We start from the raw sequence: 16,590 nt of genomic DNA on the forward strand, positions 1-16,590 counted from the left end.
TGCCCAGGAAGCGGAAGGAGTCCACAGTGGTGACTGGGGAGTCACAAAGGATGATGGGGGAGGGTGGGGCTGGGCTCTTTCTAAAATCTACAATCATCTCCACGGTCTTCAGAGCGTTAAGCTCCAGACTGTTCTGGCTGCACCAGCACACCAGATGGTCGATCTCCCACCTGTAGGCGGACTCATCCCCTCCCGAGATGAGCCCAATAAGGGTGGTGTCTGTTCGGTCTGCATGAGCTGTGCGTCGTGCATGTTGGCCTGCGGTGGAATGTAAACAGCGAGCAGAAAGTAGCTAGCTAACTCGCAGTGAGAATAGAATGGTTTAAAGTGTATCAGACAGAGCAGTGAAGAAACAGCAATGTCTGAAACAGTGCACTTTAACACAGTACTTACTGAACAGGATGAAAAACGCTGAATATTAAATAGTAGAAGGATGTAATACATAAAAATAAATAGTCTTCTTGCTCAGTTGCTTTCCTTCCTGTGGTCAACCTGCGGCAGCGTGTGAATAGAAACACTGAGGTGTGATAGTGTATGTGTAGTGTACAAAGCAAATGAAACAGACATGTTCTAGAGAGAGAAATTGCCAAATCTACTGAGGTTTAAAAAGTAAACTATAGCTGTATTCAGGAAGGAGGTAAAGGTAAACTCTATCTGTAGCCTAACTATCATTTTTAAAGCATTTGACTGGTAATGACTTTGAAAACACAAATACACACAATTCAGATTGTTCACAATCAACATTTTGTATAGTTCAGTTGTTAAAGTTTACATTATTAAGGTATAAGCATACAGCGATAGTGCTGGTGTAAAAAACATACACGTCTCTGTTGGTCGTCTTGAAATAACTTTAATTTAAAGAAAGAGAAGTGAATGTCGCACACAGGCACGGAGCTGATTGCTCATTGCAGAGGGGGCGAGGACTTCTAGTAGGCACTTTTTTCACACTTAATTTGTTACACAAAACAGAGAGAAACCTGAAATACAGCTCTGAGCTGCTTTCACATCTGTAGTTCGCTTCTCCTCACCCAGACCAGGCCATACTGGACAGACTAAGGCCATAACCTCAAGCAAGGGTCGTCACCAGGTGGCTCCACCAGGGGATCTCGGTGTTGAGAAACCCAACCAAGTAGGCTAATCCTGAAAACTTTTCTGAGGCAAGAAAAGATCGTTCAGCTGTTCCTGGTATGGAAGCAGAGACTGGCTGAAATATTCTGTTCTGTATTTAGATACTGCATACTGCTACCCGTGTAGAATGTTTTGAGTACCCTCCTCTCCCACAAACACCACCTTTACGATTAGCGGATCTTGCGACTGAGGACTTAAAAATCATTCAGCGTCAAAATAACACTAGATTTTGAAGCTATGTGGAAGGAAAAGGAGAGTCAGATTCAGGCCCGTAAAGAAATCCCAACTTTAATCATGCAGAACATTTGGAAGGCGATAGATACTACTTGTCATCAAAAATTACTGTTTTCGAGTTCCTTGCAGTGAACCAGCTGCCTTTTAGAGGTTACCATGATGCTTTTGATAGTATGGTTGACAATGGATGCGGATTATTTTTGTCTATATTTGAGTATTCTTTGTGAAAGTTGGCCAAGATAGCGCAGACAATCCCACACAATGTTGGGTATTCTAGCCATTCAAAACAGTTTGATAGAGATAATGAGTACTTTGGTCACGGAGCACATGGTGAAAATAGGTTGGCAAGTTGGTTTATACAAAAAAAAGTGAATGGAACTCAAGACCCATCAGAAAAAGAGAATATTTCGATAGTTGTGCATTTTGTGAGCTAACTGAACTTCTTCTGACATTTACCTTCGCTGAGATTTTTTTGATCATTTGATGATCGAGCCACACTGCTCCAAGAAATTAAGAGTCTGTGCCAAATAAGAGACGATGCACACTAAACACAACCTTCGCTATGTATGTAGTTGATGGAAGTACATGAAGATCTCAGCAACAAAACAGAGATATGCAGGATTTATTTCAGCTGTATCAGTGCAGTTTGGGGGGAAATGAAGAAGCACTTTTAGGAGCGCAGTTGTATGCTGATGGATGCACTCCGATCTGTGGACCCAAAGGATACTACTTTTTTGGATGTGGGTGGCTGTGTCTCAGGCGGTAGAGCAGCTTGCCTGTTGATCGGAAGGTTAATGGTTCAATCCCCGGCTCCTGCAGGCTGCATGTTGAAGTATCCTTGAGCAAGATACTGAACCCCAAATTGCCCCTGGTAGCTAATCAAAAAGCTCAGAGAGGAGTGTGTGATCTGGGGGTGGTTTCACACCTGTAAATTTCATTCAGATCAAACTAAAAAAAGGTCTGGACCAAATGAGATAGGTGTGAAAGCCCCTTAGACTGCTTGCTTTCTGTGGTTATAAATACAACCGTTGGCACTAATTCTATTTCCACCTGGTGTAGCAGCGAACCACAGACAGAGGTGACTTATGGGGAAGTTAGAGAGACAGAGAGAGAAACAGATGTTTCCATACGCCTCCCCTGCTGATTTAAAATGATTATTGGGAAATGTAAATACAGTGGCAAGAAAAAGTATTTGAACCTTTTGGAATTTCATGGTTTTCTGCATAAATTTGTTATAAAATATGATCTGATCTTCATGTCAAGTGTATTGACAAACATAATGTGTCTAAAATAATCACATAAAATAAATTCTGATCCCTCATGTCTTGATAGAACACACTCATTAAACATTCAAAATGGCAGTGGAAAAAGTAAGTGAACCCTTATAATCAAGAACTGGTTGACCCCGCCCCAAAAGGCGGATTTTGTTTTTCTGAAGCCATTCTGTTGTGGAATTGTTCCGGTGTTTTGGGTCTTGTTGCGTATGCAGAAAACCATGAAATTCCAAAAGGTTTACATACTTTTCTTGCCGCTGTAAATAATGCTTTGCTTTTGGTGGCAGCTTAGTTTAGCTTTAGTTAGCGCCTCACCTTGTCCAGTGTAAAGCAGCCATCTTTTTTCTGCATCTGAGCCAGAGTTTGATCAGCCCAAACAAGGTGTAGCGGGGGCCTATTAATGGGGTACTACTATTCAATGACAATATAAACAGGCCACAGTGCCCACGCTGCTGCTGTTTACTTTTTTGCCAAAATCAAGATGCACAAACAAACTTTATTTAAAAAACTCAACAAAAATGCATGCTCAGTCAGGCAGATTTGTTCCAAGGTGAGCCTCTTTAAACCGTGGGCCTGAGGCGGCTGCGCCCTCTACCCGGCCCCACCCCTCACTACAGGTCACACCGAATTGCATAATATCACACATCAAATCTTTTTACTAAAAACACCATCCTCTGAGTGTTAACGGCCTCACAGTATAAATGTAGATGTACAGTACCTTGTACAGATAGAAGGAAGACAATAAATCCACTCGCTGCTGCTGTTAAATTCATAGCTGCTCCACACGTCTGTTAAATCACATCAGCAGGTAGATCATGTATGAGAATCTTGTATGTTAGTTAGTCACAACAAACATTTCTAATCAAAAAATGATGAATGTTGTCTTTGAAGACAGGCTGTCTCTCTGTGCTTGGTACAGTTGTGCTAAATGTTAAAAAGCTGCGCTGGCTTCCTTCCTCTTTACATAATTAACATGTATCAGATGCATTTCTGTAAATCACTTGTCTCCAAGTTGAAGTGAATAAATTACTGGGTGCGTGTGCTGCACGCATTCGCTGCTTATGTTCTTCCATTCTTATGGTGTCTTTGCACTTGTCTTTGAACCACAGTCCCATTTCTGAGTTAATGGACATGTTCGGACAATTAGCCCTTCCCTTCAAATTTATAAAAATTAAAGGGTTCAACATCTGTGTCCATGTATGACGCAAACTGAAACACACTTGTCAGTCAGATTGTTGACACGACTCAGCATTGACAGTCTGTGTTCTTCACACAAGACATGTAATGTCTTTGCACTTTATTACATTTGTTGGGTGTGAATGCTGACTCAGGATTCACAGCTCATGTTCTTTGATTTATACTTATTGTTAGTGTGATTTGTGTTCAGACAGTTAGCCGTTTCCTCCAAATCATTTAAAACTCAGAGGTCAACATCTGTGTCGATGCCGTCCAGTCAGTGTCCACAAAAGTAGGAAGTCATGACCCGTAGTGTGGTTCTCAAATAGAGTTCCTGTTCATTGTTCACATCTCTGTTGTGATTGTGGGGAGCAAGGCATTTTGATCTATGTTTGATTCGATGTTGATCAACCAGTAGGCCAGAAGTTGAGTCTGCTGACATGATAATATTCATTCTCCCAATGTAGGATTTAAAATATTCAAAGGATTCTGCCACTGATGACTACGTTCAGGACTTTGAATTTTGATTTAACATCTTAATCATGACTTTTACATTGAATGTAAAACGCTTCATCAAACACATTTTTCTGATTTTGTGAAAACAGTCCTCATATTACTAATATCCCAGTTTAGACAAAAAGGAGGACAAAATAACAGATTCATTAATAATATTAAACAAAACCATCTTCTGAAAGAATTAACAGAAACAATTTGTCTCAAGCTAAAATCCAATACCTTCTACACATTTTTGCCCCTGCAGCAGTGTTACTAATAGACTGTATGCTTTACACGCACAGTTACACAGTTGTCATGAAGGGCAAAATTAGCAATATACACTAAAACCATCTTCTGTACCAGGCTGTAAAAATGTTTTATTCTGCTGTAAAGTTGGGCATTTTAACATGGGGGTCACTGGGGATTGACTCCCTTTTGGAGCCAGCCTCAAGTGGCCACTCGATGAATTGCAGGTTTTGATGCCTTCTGGTCCTTGAAGCGCTGTTGATTCTGATTGTGCCAGGAATTTTCAGTAGTTGGGTGAGCATCACTGCTACAGGTCAGATTCACTGAACTTCTCTCAACAAGAGGGACTCACTGACACAGTGGAGGTCTTTGGAGCATCTGGAAGAGGTGTGAATATTCATTTAGATTACTATGGGCTGAGTGTATGTTACACTACAGGGGTAACTATTATTTTCAAATCGATTAAAAAAAAGAAGGCAGAGAATGCAAAATTTATACAAGACAATGTTGAAGTTTCATGAAGGGACACAAAAGTAAATAAACAGGCAGGCATGAAACTTTTCTATGCATAGAAGTCACTGTGGCTTTGACAGGTGGTTGAGATTTTTTTTTTAAATAAGCTGTGTTTCACACAAATCTCACATTAATAGAGATATTTTGAGATGTCATCCTCCCCAGCTCATTCACCGCTGCACAGTGATAGCCTACTCTCCAGAGCCAGAGGACTGGATGGAGCTGAAGAAGGCATGTTCAAGAGACCAGTTTGAGATGATTTGAGCTTCGTGACATGGTACATTATCCTGCTGGAAGTAGCTATCAAAAGATGGCTTCACTGTGGTCATAAAGAGATGGACATGGTAGGCATACAACACTCAGGTAGTCTGACGCGTTTAAACGATGCTCACTTGGTACTAAGGTGCCCAAAGTGTGCCAAGAAAATATCCCCGCACCATTACACCACCAGCAGCAGCATGAACCGTTGATATAAGGCAGGATGGAGCCATGCTTTCATGTTTACACAAAATTCTGACCCTATCATCTGAATGTCGCAGCTGAAATGGAGACTCATCAGACCAGGCAACGTTTTTCCAATCTTCTATTGTCTATTTTTGGTGAGCCTGTGGGAATTGTAGCCTCAGTTTCCTGTTCTTAGCTGACAGGAACGGCATCCGGTGTGGTCTTCTACTGCTGTTGCCCATCTGCTTCAAGGTTCGACATGTTGTGCGCTTTGAGATGGTATTCTGCACACCTTGGTTGTAACGACTGATTACTTGTGGCACTGTAGCCTTGTCTTGACCAATTCTACATGCCTAAATGCATTGAGTTGCTTCCATGTGATTGGCCCCCAGTAAGACTGAATCTTTCAAAAAGATTCTCAAAATTAAAACAAAATCGTGCAACAAATGTCAAGATAATTTTCTTACAGAGAAATGATTTTTTACATGGACCTGTACTTCCTCAATTCTCAAGAGATTAACTGCTAACAACATGCAAAGTTTTAGTAGTTTAATAATAAAGCTTATGATGATATAACGACGATAAAAGTATAAATGTCTGCGTGTGAGAGAGACAGATATGTAGAGATGGTGTTTAAATTTTACCACATAATAAACTTAAAATTGTTTAGCAAAAAGGTATATGTGCTACATTTAGTCCTCATGTTATTCTGTTAAATTTTTCCCTAGTACTTTGTAATTTTGGGGGGGTATTTTATCTCTTTAGAAGAAAATTGAGATGTATGTGATACTGTGCGAAAAAAAATTTAACTGAAATATTGATAAAATGTGTTGTTAAGTTTTATTTAGCGAGAGTTCTTCAGCTTGATTTTGCATACAGATGTTGTTTTCTTCTCGACACAGCTACTGAATTCAAACCAACCAATCACAGTGAGGGACATGCAAATCAGACCCTGCATGTTCCGCCCATATTCGACAACCTACCAATGGTTGACGACGTGGGCGGGGCCTGTAGGATAACAGCGGAGGATTCAAACTGAACATGGCTGCGGGGAAAGATGCCGACGAAAACACGCAAAATAGAAGGTAAGAACGAACGGTGACTGACGTAAAATGAGTTATTAATGGTACTTACATTGACACAGAGTTAACATTACTCTCAAACAATAAGGCTAAAGCTGAAATTGAGAGTTTAAACTGGTGAAAAATAAGTGAGACTGATTGACAAGGACTGTCATTCTCTATCTAGCAGTCAGCCATCATTTAGCGATCGTTAGCTAACATTAGCTGCTTAACGTGACAGTAACGACGTTCAACAAGTGGTGAGTTAGGTAACGTTACAGCTCGGTGGTCAGACATTGGTGCTAGCAATTTAAATGCTTATTTCTAAAATGAATGAAGTGGTGTTAGTGGGAACTTGCATCGGGTAACGTTAGCACTGTTAGCTGAGGGCTCGTCAGTTTGGGTAACGTTAAACTGCACATTAAGTTAGCTAAATTAAATTTAGCTGGGTTAACTTCGCTAACGTTTGGTTATTATGAAGTTAATCGATTGCTCCTAATTGTCTTCACACATATACTTTTTTTGTACATGTACGAACACAGTATCAACAGCCCTGCAACAAATCCTCCCTTTGTTTAAGTTATCATATAATGTTCAACTGAAACTGTCAGAAGAAGTGTAACTTAAGTCCAGCTTTGTGGTAGTTTTTGAGGTAGATGGTGTTCTCAGAATTAACAACATAAAATGGGGATGAATATAAGGTTAAAGGGGCACTACAACCATTTCAGACATTAGAAAATAAACCTGACAGTGTTGTGATATCAGCATGGGCTATTACACTGCGTGCACGAAAAGGTTCAATTTGACATAGTATGTATATCATATGTACACACTTTTTATTGTAATGGTGTTGATTTTCAGGAGAAACGCATGCAACAAAGATCCCAAAGAGAATTGCTATGGTCCACTTGTTTTTAAAGCATACAAGCAGCAACTGTCAGCATAGTTGTGTATCATGACCTCTCCCCTACAATGAGAACCTCAACTGTATTCAGTCTTCCTCTGTCTCCCCCCATCAGCGGTACAGTGTGCAGTATGGTGATCAATCAGCAGGAATCGCTGGGGGGCTCTCGTGCTGGCCAACCGCCAGTCATCTTCAACCCGGACTTTTTTGTGGAGAAACTTCGCCATGAGAACCCTGATATTTTCCTGGAGTTGGTGCTTAGTAACATCACTCGCCTTATTGATCTTCCTGGTACAGAGTTTGCACAGCTCCTTGGTGAGGAGGGCTCTAAAACGCCAACAGGTGGAAATGGAGGCTTCTTTCGCTCTTTCAACTTCCTCAAACGCAAAGGTGAGACGTCAACTTGGTGACATCTAGAAATAGTAGCAATAGCCACAGCAAATGCCCCTCTCTGTTAGTCACGTCATGGAAAATAGATATTCCCAAAGTTTGTCATTTAGCAGCTGCTGTGGCAAGTAAGTAACAGAATCTTCACTTCTTTACTCGAGCTTTCAAACCATTAAAAAAAATATTTCCGTCACATTCCTACTCCCTTCACTGTCCATGTTCTCTGATGAACAGCGTAGATTTCTTCTGTGTTTTGAAAGTGATGGTTGTGAAAAGACCGGATGAGTGCAAATGAAAACAAATCGGTTAGGTTCTGCAAGATCAGTGTTGATGGACTGTCTCTCCCTTCAGGTCCACTTCACATTTGTAACAGTGGAATTTAACAGCTGGCACTAAACACGCATCGAGAGATGTGGCTACCTATTCAATATTAAATTTTCTTTGCCTGTGTCTAATCTCATGTACCAATGTGTTCTTTAACCTAGTGGATGAGATGTGAGCAGCCTTGTTCTTTAGTGTTAATGTCTGCTTTTAGTATCCTATCACTTATCACTGACCGTCATTTCAGACAAAGGCGTTGTATTTGGAACGTCACTGACAGAGAGCTGCGTTGCCCAGATCTACCAGCTCATCGAGTACCTCAGCAAAAGTGAGTCATCTAAATAAAATCCCCCGATTCCCCCACAGTTGTGTTCACATCCTCACCGCTGTGACTTTCAGATGCCAACAGCAGTAACTGCATGCTGGTGTTTTGATAAAGAACTTTTAATAAAGTATTTGATTTCAACACATAATACACCCATGAATGATTTTAAACAAATTAACAACCCTTTTGTCTGCCGTTAATCCATTAACACTGTAGATTGTATTTTATAGTGTAGTTTTTTTTGTGTGTTTATGAGCTTAAATTTAAAACAAAGACACATTCCAAGAACGAGTGAGCACAAATGAATAGACCAAACTCATTTGGAATGATCAGAAGTTTTTACTTGCTGATACCCACCTGCCTTTCCACACTTAGACCTGCACGTGGAGGGTCTGTTTCGGGTGCCAGGGAACAGTGTTCGGCAGCAGTCCCTGAAGGAGCTCCTCAACAGCGATGCTGATGTTGACCTGGAGTCTGGAGACTTTCACCCCAATGATGTGGCCACGTTGCTCAAGACTTTCCTGGGAGAGCTGCCTGAGCCCCTGCTCACACACAGACATTTCCACGCACACCTTAAGATAGCTGGTAATTTCTTTTTTTTTTCTTTTTTTTTTTAGTATTCTGTCATGTTTTAATCAAACTTTTAGATAAGCAGCATGGTTTGCTACATGTATTAGTATAAAATGTTGCATATTTAAAAAAAAAACAAAATACAACCCCTTAAATTCATTAGTCAAGAAGAGATTGTATTCTTGAAAACCTTTTTTAGTACTAGCAGAAAAGGAAGATTTTAAATGTTAAATGTCATGTAGAATTGCTTAAATCGTAATCTATGATTCACATCAGTATCATTATTACTAGTAATATTCTTTTATACTTAAATTAAATTATTAACTTATCTGTTTTTTGTATTAACAAGCTTACAAGAAAACGTATTGTTCAGGTCCAGTCAGCCCGGTTTGTCTGGTTCTGTCTTGTCAGTCTTGTTTGTCTTATATATATATAAGATTTCTGTAAATCTGTTCATGACTTCACTTCCTCCACCCTTGTCCCTCATCCAGATATGACTTTGTTTGACGAACACGGCAACAAGACAGCAATACCCAACAAGGAGCGTCAAATAGAGGCGCTGCAGCTTCTGTTCCTGCTGTTACCTCAGGCCAACCGCTCACTGCTCAAACTGCTGCTGGACCTGCTCTACCACACCGCCAAGCAGCAAGACAAGAACAAGATGTCCGCATACAACCTGGCCATCATGTTTGCCCCACACGTCCTCTGGCCCAGACACGTAAGATTTGTAGTTCATAACTGCATAATAAGGGTTCAAAAACAAATATGAAATAGTATTTTGATCAGTTTGGCAGCACAATTGTTTACCAGAATTATTCATCCCCCTTTAAGAAAACTGCCTGAAAACTGCCACATACGTAAACATTATCCTTAAAGCCACTATGTGTAGAACTGGAAATATCTTGACTTTGTCACCCCCAGTGGTAGTGTCAGAAAAGTTGCCGGGGCAGACGGCAAGCATGCTACTTTACTTTTCCAGTGAATAAGACAAATACAAATGCTTTATAAAGCACAGGAAAGAAAAATAAATACAGATGCAACGCAACTATTGCTAGCTGTTAATGAATCTAAATTAAAGGGAGTCTGAAAAAAAAAAAAAATAAACATCTGAATGAAGCTTTAATTTTGTTTCTTACTTCTGCATCAGATGACAGCTGGTGACCTGAAAGACAATCTAAAGAAACTAAACAACAGTATGGCGTTCCTCATCAAGCACTCGCAGAAGCTCTTCAGGGTGATTATTGACCACACACATGACCAAGCAATCAGACACGTAAAACCTAGATTGATTATTCAGTATGCATATGTCTGGTAACACTCTAAGAAGTGTGTGTGTGTGTGGTTCAGGCTCCAATCTACCTGCGGGATTATGCCCGAGTGCACTTCACTGGGACCAAGGCTCTGCAGACGAAGGTTAGTGGAGGGACTTTACGTTACAGAAGTTTTTCTAATGGAAACACACCAACAAAATGCTTAGCAGTTTATCTTATATTAATGCCTCAAAACTGTAAATAAACAGTTAAACTGCAGTTAAAAATATGCAGTGTTCACAGCATGCAGTACATTTTGGAGCAATGAATGAGAATGAACACTTCAGCAACTTTGTTTAGTTAGACTGCAGACAATGTAATTATCTATGCCAAATACATCTTTAATCGTCATTCTCGCTGTTCACACATGTGAAATTGTGTCCATTTAAAGTGCATATCCAGCCTGACTTGCCCTCTCCTCTCTCAGGATGATCTGGAGCTGCTAGCGGCAAGCAGCTCTCCTGCTCGGACTGTGTTGCCCCTGAAGAGGACGGCTGTTCTGGGCCCCAGCTCTCAGGAGCAGTGCCAATCACCAGCTCAGCAATACACAGAAGAAGCTCTGAAGGAGCTCTTCAGACACGTCCACCACAACATGCCGGACTCTGCCAAGAAGAAGAAACTCGTCCGACAGGTTCATATCAGGGTCTTTTTTTCATTTCAGCTGCTGAACTGAAAACATTGATGTAGAGACCGAGCTTCTTCTGTTGTAGAGCTATCCAAATCACGGTTTGTGTCTTTAAATATAAAAAACGGTGTTGTCATTTTCATGTGTGTAGTTTGTCAAGCAGACGACCTCAGGGACGCCTGCTCAAGAGCACCATCAGGCCCCCCCTGCCCACAGCAAGAAACATCCCCGTTCACGCTCCTTTGGTGGCCTCATCAAGGTACTCAAAGAATCCTGGAAAGTTGCAATGAGGAGTAGAACATGAAATTAAGTAGAAGAACTACCCTGGATTATTTCCACTTTTCATTTGCTTTAACTAAAGCTAAACATCAATGGGTTTTTTTTTTGTTTGTTTTTTTCCCCACCTGATGCTCTGGTAACAGCGCAGAGCTCGTGGTGAGCAGCTGACAGCTGAGAGGCGGGTCAGACACACCTCCCCTGACATTGTGAACCGGACAGGAAGAAAACCCGGTAAAGAGAACGTCATCCTGCAACAGTCGGTGAGCCTTTTATTTTATGTTTGTTTTTTTTCCCTTTTCCTTTTTGTGTAGATTTAACTTAGGTTGGCAATGTCTAACATCAGTATGAAACAGTCTATATTTTCTCTGAAGTGACTACACACTTTTTGTTGGCTTTGTATTATCTGTGTTTTCTTGGCTCTGACATTGTGTTTGAATAATTTACTCTTTCTTTTCTCTCTCACAAAATTAGCAGATGGAAAATTTCAATTTTCTCATGCTTTCAAAAACTGTTTTATGTTGGTGTGTGTCACAGGTGAATAGCCCATTAAATGGTCCTGTGTTGGGGAAGGCGGGTCTGGTAGTCAGAAACCCAGACTTTACTTTCAAAAAGGACAATGGTCAAAAGGTTTCCAAGGTATGACAGCTTCCCCCTTTTCTTCTTCCTCTAACATCAGAAAATCAGGGATCTGCAGGTCTTGAAAATCCTTAAATGTTGAATTCAATTCCCTCACAAAACTGCTTTAGATGGTATTAAAAAGTCTTAAGTTTAATTTACTGAATATTTTCTCTTGCAGGAACTGTGGTCATTATATTTTTTTTTTAGCTGGAAATCCATTATTGATTAATTAATTATTATTATATTACTAATTATTTTTATAAAGCGTGCATGATCAAAAGTTCTTGTAATTGTTCCTATTGGGTATCAAGATCATGAAAAAGCTATTAAAATTAAACAAAAGGTCTCAAAAAGTCTTAAATTTGATTTGGTCAGCATTGCAGAAACCCAGATCCAAATACTGTTTATACATTTAGCTACATGCAAACTTTCAGTTTATTTTATCTTATGCCAACTAATGTGTAAAAACATGGTTTTTGCCCTGTAGTAGTTTTGTAAATTCACACAACTTGGACTTGAAAACAGAATCCACAGTGGCTCACACATAGCCTGTATTTAAAAAAACAACAACAAAACAAACAAGCATCAACAAGACGTCAAGACTTCATTTAGTTTTGCACTGTACATGAATGTTGGGATGAATGTTTATCTTATTTATAAGTGCCTCTCCCCATCCATATGTCTCTCACCTCTCTTTCCTCCCTCCTTTCATGTCTCAGCAGGACTCGCTCACCATGTGTTTCTCTCCGCCTCAGGATATCTCAATGTAAAACCCAACACCTCCACCTCATCTCGGTCAGGACTTGGGCAGTATTAATATTATAATATCTCGTGTTTATCTACGTCTTTTCATCGTAGTAAGTCTATTTTAACTGTGACTAATATACAGCAGCTTTAGTCTTGGCCAGAAAAGCCGAACCAAAGCCATGAACTCTTTCTGCTGCACATTCAAGACGTGAGTGAGTCTTACAAACTGGTACAAACAGTTTAATTAAAGCCTCCACGTAGCATTGCTGTTAAATGGCTTCAATGTAAAGGTGGATGATGGGGATAAAATTAATCTTTGAATCATTCAGAACAATTATGACCTCAATATGTAATGTTGGATAACTTGCAAAATCACAAGCTAAGTGCTCTTGTACTTACAGAAATACATTTTAGTTCTATTTTAACTTATAGCTTAACTTAAGATATGTAGATAATATATTTTTTAGCATGATCAAGTTAGGCAACAATATATAGACATTGGATTATTGATCGGCCTCACTTTTAATTGAACAGGCCTCATTTAGTCTGTGGGACCAGAGCTGCTGTGAGGAATCCATTAAAAACATTCTTATATCTTTTAATTTACTAGTTTTATACCACATAATCGTCTGGTTTTAATAGTATTTCGAGTCCTTTTTGGTATCAAGGCTTTGAGATTAAATCTAGTTTCCAGTGAATGGATGTGATAGGGTTGGACTGGATGTAGAGTTGGTTGATATGACTGAAAATCAGAATCCCATCTTTTTATGTAATAACCTCAATATAACAGCACCACGAGGGGAAAACCACAAGTCTGCATTAGATGATCTACTGAAAGTTCATGTTTTAAAATGTGCTAAACTATTCCCACATTAACACACATCACATTGCATGCCGATCTGTTTTGACACACCCTCTAATGTTGGGCTTTTTGCTTGGCTCTACCTAAATGTGAATTAAAATCAAACCGTGAACGGAGTCTTTGCTTTGGTTTGGCTTCACTGGCTCAGACATGCATGTGCCAGTTATCACTTGAAACTTGTTTTCTTAGCTACTGTATCAGAATCTGACCACTAGTAAGCTCAGCTCACAGTCTGCTGTAGAGTGTAGAAAATGTATACATGTTTTACTCTGTGTGTTTGTTTGTAGGCTTATTGGGAACTGTGATGTTTTGGTTTTTGGTACAGAATGTTGTAACTTGTTGGTTACTGGATGATAATTTCTCTGTGTTGGGCTGTTGATACAGGATCAGCAAGCGGGTCAGTTTTCCTGATATGAATAACTGATTTTAATTAATAATCACCATTACTACTTACAACAGACAAAGCAGTGGCTGGGATCCCTGTTTGTGAACCTGTCAAATATGAAATGTTACATCCCCTGAGTGTCTCATGGGACTTAAAATATTTTTTAAACATTTATTTTTTTTATTCAGTTGGATAATGGAAGGGTCATTGGATAGAATTTAACAGAAGTGGTTGAGAGATTTGTTATGTTGATGGATGAAATGAAAGCCGAAAGTGTATTTATATGAATTAATTTCTGGTTAAAATGAGCAGTAATCAGTTAGGGGAACTGTGTTAAGAGGAGGTCATGCTATTGGCATATAAGTAAGAAAGGAAATGAGTGTCATCCCAAACTATTAAGGAAGTATTTTAGGATGGTGTTTGAGTAAAGGGACATTAAGTAATTCACAGGTTTCCTATAATTGCTGGTACATGAAAAGTTCATTCAGCAATCAAGAGAAACAAATTCCACATCAATAAACAATTTAGATGCATATGCATTGTTGGGTTTGTGTTTTCAGAAAGTAAAAATGTTACTTAATGTCCCTTTTTTAAGTATTGTCATTTTATTTAGTTCTCAGTTCCTTCAGGTTTACTTACATGGCTTGACTAAAAGTTGGGGTATGCGATTCTAATCCATTACCTTTTGTCAAATTCAGTGAATATCTCCTCACGGTTCTCTACCTGTCCGTTCTGTGTCAGCTGAACTGAGCATCCCTGGCTCTGTAAACAAAACAAAGTGGCCCGCAACCTGCCACGCAGCACCATTCCAGTCATGTTTTTTGTGTCAGGTAACGTTTAATGACTTGCCCACGAACATTCAGCTTTGACATGCTGTTGTGATGTTATCCACAGAAGCAGAAGAGTTGTGAGTTTCGCTGTCCGGAGCAGGTGTGCTGGCTCTGGGTTCGTCTTGTCGTTTTTGCATGCTTGACAGTTTGCTAGCCCACAACTTGGCTAACATTAGTTAAGTTACTTGCTGTTTCAGTGTTCGTGCTATATCATGGTATTTGCCATAGAATTGGATTTCTTCAGAATCGCTTATCCCACCTTTTAACTGATGTCTGCTCAATTTGTTGTGTTAACGGGTACGGATGCACCAGTACCACATTTTCAGCACTGAGAATTGTAGTAGTTTCCCCAAACAGTGCAGTCCCTCGTGGAGAAATTGCATGTTTCTCCAGCTCCTCCACAGGGAGGTCACAGGAATCCACTGCCCTGCTCAGTGACGCCTCAACAGGAGAGACGCTCAGCAACGTGGGCTTGAACCCAAATTGGCTGTGTATATGTTTTTGTAAATTTTAAAAATGATGATGGGGAAGTTTGCCATGTGCAACATATGTCTCATGCTCATGGTTGTAGTAATTGGTTTTGGTAAATTTCCTTACCCATAACCTGTAATATTTTGCTGTGGAATCTGTTATTGGTGCATTCTGTTTTGAAGGTGCTGTGGATGTTAATGAGGGGTTTGTTGAAAGTGATTAAGGTAGGACACTAAAAGACCTTAGCTCCTTTTTGTTTTGCAGTATTTTTTTTGTTATATTCCGATGATGATTTTGTATAATGGCTTACACAGAACTTTAAAAAAATGTATAATTAATCCCACTGAATTCATCTCAGCAGAGAAGCAGAGTTTTGAAACTGAATTGGGATCTCTCTTTGTCATCGGGTCCTCTCATCCTTTTCAGTTCTCTACAGACTGTAGTTTTACAAACCTGTTTTTAAGGGAGAGCTAAATTGAATTCTGTTGTATTTATTGCTATTTGGGAAACTATTTTCTTTTTATGTGGATGAAATTTATGAGCCACATCTAAGGTACATTATTTTTTTTGATTTGAGTTTACATCCGTCACTCAGATGAGAGCAGTTATTTCTGTATGATGTGAAATGCTGTCTCTAAGTGTTGCACGTCTGTTTTTTTTTTTTTTTTCTCTTTACATAAATGTGAAACATTTAGTTACTGCTTGATGTACATGGTCACTGAGTTCTTCTGAACACTGAGAACAACGAATGCAGATGAAAGTTAAACCTGAATGGTTAATTGCACCTTATTTCTTTGTTAGTGACAGTCAATGAGACATGGAGAAACTTACACACTGAGGTGATTAACTAAAATTCCCATCTTATTTGTCTGAGCTCACTTTTTCCAGTTTCATAATGAATTCCTCTGTGACTGTTATAACATCTGGTTTGAACTGTGGTAACCTTTTTGTTTTTGTATTTTAGTGTAAAATAAGTTAACCCTGTACATTTGATTCCTTGGCAAACTATCCGCTTTGGATTAAAACTTTTTTATGTTTCCTACAGAAAGTCTGTTATGTTGGATTGATGTTTCAATTGTTTTCAATGTATTTTTAATTTTTCTAGTATTTACGCTACTGTAGGTAGTCGCTGAGAAATGAATTGCTTCCAATCAGCAACCGTATAATAACAGGCTGTACCGAGGATGCTTTGGCGGTGCTTGAGCTTGCCCACCAGAGGGTGCAATCGGATAACGTGGAGGTGTAAGTCTGATGGAAAAATATCACAGAGACCAAGTTTGTGTCTCTAGTTTGTCATTGTTTTAGTGAAGTTCAAAAATCTTCAGATAAGAATCTCACTGGTTTTTACATTCCATGGACAGAAGTGTATTTCATCATTTAAATCT

General features: G+C 39.5%; 1 protein-coding gene across 2 annotated transcripts; it reads left to right on the forward strand.

Annotated features, from left to right (window-relative positions):
* The first annotated feature begins 6,529 nt into the window (after window positions 1–6,529).
* arhgap19 (Rho GTPase activating protein 19) lies at window positions 6,530–16,249 on the forward strand. Of its 2 annotated transcripts, none has more exons than XM_038712230.1 (12): window positions 6,530–6,595; window positions 7,591–7,865; window positions 8,431–8,511; window positions 8,884–9,093; window positions 9,570–9,796; window positions 10,226–10,312; window positions 10,426–10,491; window positions 10,816–11,019; window positions 11,165–11,272; window positions 11,436–11,552; window positions 11,827–11,928; window positions 12,630–16,249. In XM_038712230.1, exons 1-12 carry the CDS (start codon window positions 6,552–6,554, stop codon window positions 12,678–12,680), a joined length of 1,572 nt encoding a protein of 523 aa, XP_038568158.1. In that variant the 5' UTR covers window positions 6,530–6,551; the 3' UTR covers window positions 12,681–16,249. The 2 variants fall into 2 exon arrangements, with proteins under 2 accessions (XP_038568158.1, XP_038568168.1); XM_038712240.1 differs by having other exon boundaries at window positions 12,633–16,249.
* The last annotated feature ends 341 nt before the right edge of the window (window positions 16,250–16,590 follow it).

The sequence above is a fragment of the Micropterus salmoides genome, unplaced genomic scaffold (genome assembly GCF_014851395.1).
Source record: "Micropterus salmoides isolate LMB-PRFRI ecotype aquatic unplaced genomic scaffold, ASM1485139v1 Ms_hic_scaffold_1, whole genome shotgun sequence".
In the NCBI taxonomy this organism is placed as follows: domain Eukaryota; kingdom Metazoa; phylum Chordata; class Actinopteri; order Centrarchiformes; family Centrarchidae; genus Micropterus; species Micropterus salmoides.